Genomic DNA, 1615 nt, shown 5'->3' with positions numbered 1-1615 from the left:
TAGAACAGAACTAGAACAGAACTAGAACAGAACTAGAACAGAACTAGAACAGAACTAGAACAGAACTAGAACAGAACTAGAACAGAACTAGAACAGAACTAGAAAGAATTAGAAAAGAACTATAAAAGAACTAGAACAGAACTAGAATGTATATAACCTTTTGTCGATTTTGATGCAATTAGTATGCTTGTGCATATTTTAATTTATAAAATTTTCACAATGAATTCATTAAAATAAAATTTAATTTAAAACCACAATCATATTCATAATACATAATTTTATTCTGTGAAAAAAAAAACTAGCAAATAGTATGTAAATTTTTCATAGAAATATTTTAATTGTTTCCTTCCACTTCAAACATACAATATATATTCCCGTCAAACATTATTTAATAACTCTACTCGATAAATTCCAAACGATTAAACATTAAAATGGGAAATAGAAAATATGACAAGAACAACGAAAAACACTTGTGTATTAAACAATACCGAAATAAATTCGCATATAAATTAAACTCAAAACGAACTGACAAATTCATTGAAAACTATAAAAAAGCAATAGAAATGGAAAATAAAACGATTGAATAAAAACAACATGAATGCAAAATGAATTGAAACAAATTGTTGCTGCTGCTGCACACACACCTCACAATATGGAATAGGATTTATTTATTCACACATAAATTCTTTAAATGTCTACAAAGAAAAAAAGTAGAATTTCAATCCAATGTCCAACAACATGCATATAGAATAATATTCTAATAGATTGGCTCAGCTAGGCCGGTCACACTGAGAGAATATTTAGATAATGAAAAGTAAAGAACACAATAGAATATTCAGAAATTCAAACTTATAAATCGATTCAATCAATAATGTTAAAATATGAAAAAATTATTTGTTTATTTTTTGCAAATTCAAGAATCCAATGTTGTTTTTCATTTGCAACCTTTACAAGTGCATACTGCAACGGAAACATGTGATACTGACTAAAAATTCACATGTAAATTTATTTATCCACAACATGCTCGCAACACCCACACTAGCACAAATACACTCTCGCATATTTACAATACTAATGCGAAAGTAAACACTTGCTATTTTTTTTCTTTCTATAGTTCGATCACATAAAGCAAAAGGGATGGATGAACAGCATGAATGTAAACATGAACTTAAAATATTTTTTCTTGTTACTTTTTGCAAATACTTTCATGTTCTTACTGTTGTAGTTTGGTGGATATCACCTTGTTGTTTTTATTATCTGTTGACCACCTGCAGGATTATACATATAATCCAACGATACGAATAATAAAATCGGTTAAAATTTGCTTAAAACAAATAAGACAATAAGAGAGAAGATAAGGGTAGACCAAAAGGTGTTACTACTTAAAACAATTGGAAATGTCATTGTCAATCATTGCACTGTATAAAGAGGATTAATGCCCAGATAGTTTTGGAATTTGGATAGGTTTTAGTTCAGTTCTAGTACAGTTATGTTTCAGCTCTAGTTTAGTTCAAGTTCAGTTCTAGTTCTAGTTCTAGTTCAGTTCTAGTTCAGTTCTAGTTCAGTTCTAGTTCAGTTCTAGTTCAGTTCTAGTTCAGTTCTAGTTCAGTTCTAG

General features: G+C 28.8%; 2 protein-coding genes across 2 annotated transcripts in view; both read left to right on the top strand.

The window, feature by feature from the left end:
- Positions 1-989, top strand: part of LOC111687520 (syntaxin-12) — a 3999-nt gene extending 3010 nt beyond the window's left edge. The window contains exon 3 of the mRNA XM_046951450.1: positions 919-989. Coding sequence (XP_046807406.1) covers positions 919-989 — 71 coding nt within the window. The remainder of the gene's footprint in view (positions 1-918) is intronic.
- LOC111687514 (putative aldehyde dehydrogenase family 7 member A1 homolog) overlaps positions 1-1615 on the top strand; it is a 17237-nt gene that overhangs the window by 13630 nt on the left and 1992 nt on the right. The window lies entirely within an intron of this gene.

Source organism: Lucilia cuprina, chromosome 5, assembly GCF_022045245.1.
Source record: "Lucilia cuprina isolate Lc7/37 chromosome 5, ASM2204524v1, whole genome shotgun sequence".
Classification (NCBI taxonomy): Eukaryota; Metazoa; Arthropoda; class Insecta; order Diptera; family Calliphoridae; genus Lucilia; species Lucilia cuprina.
The sequence above is the reverse complement of the archived record's forward strand: the minus strand, read 5'-3'. Positions and strand labels throughout refer to the sequence as shown.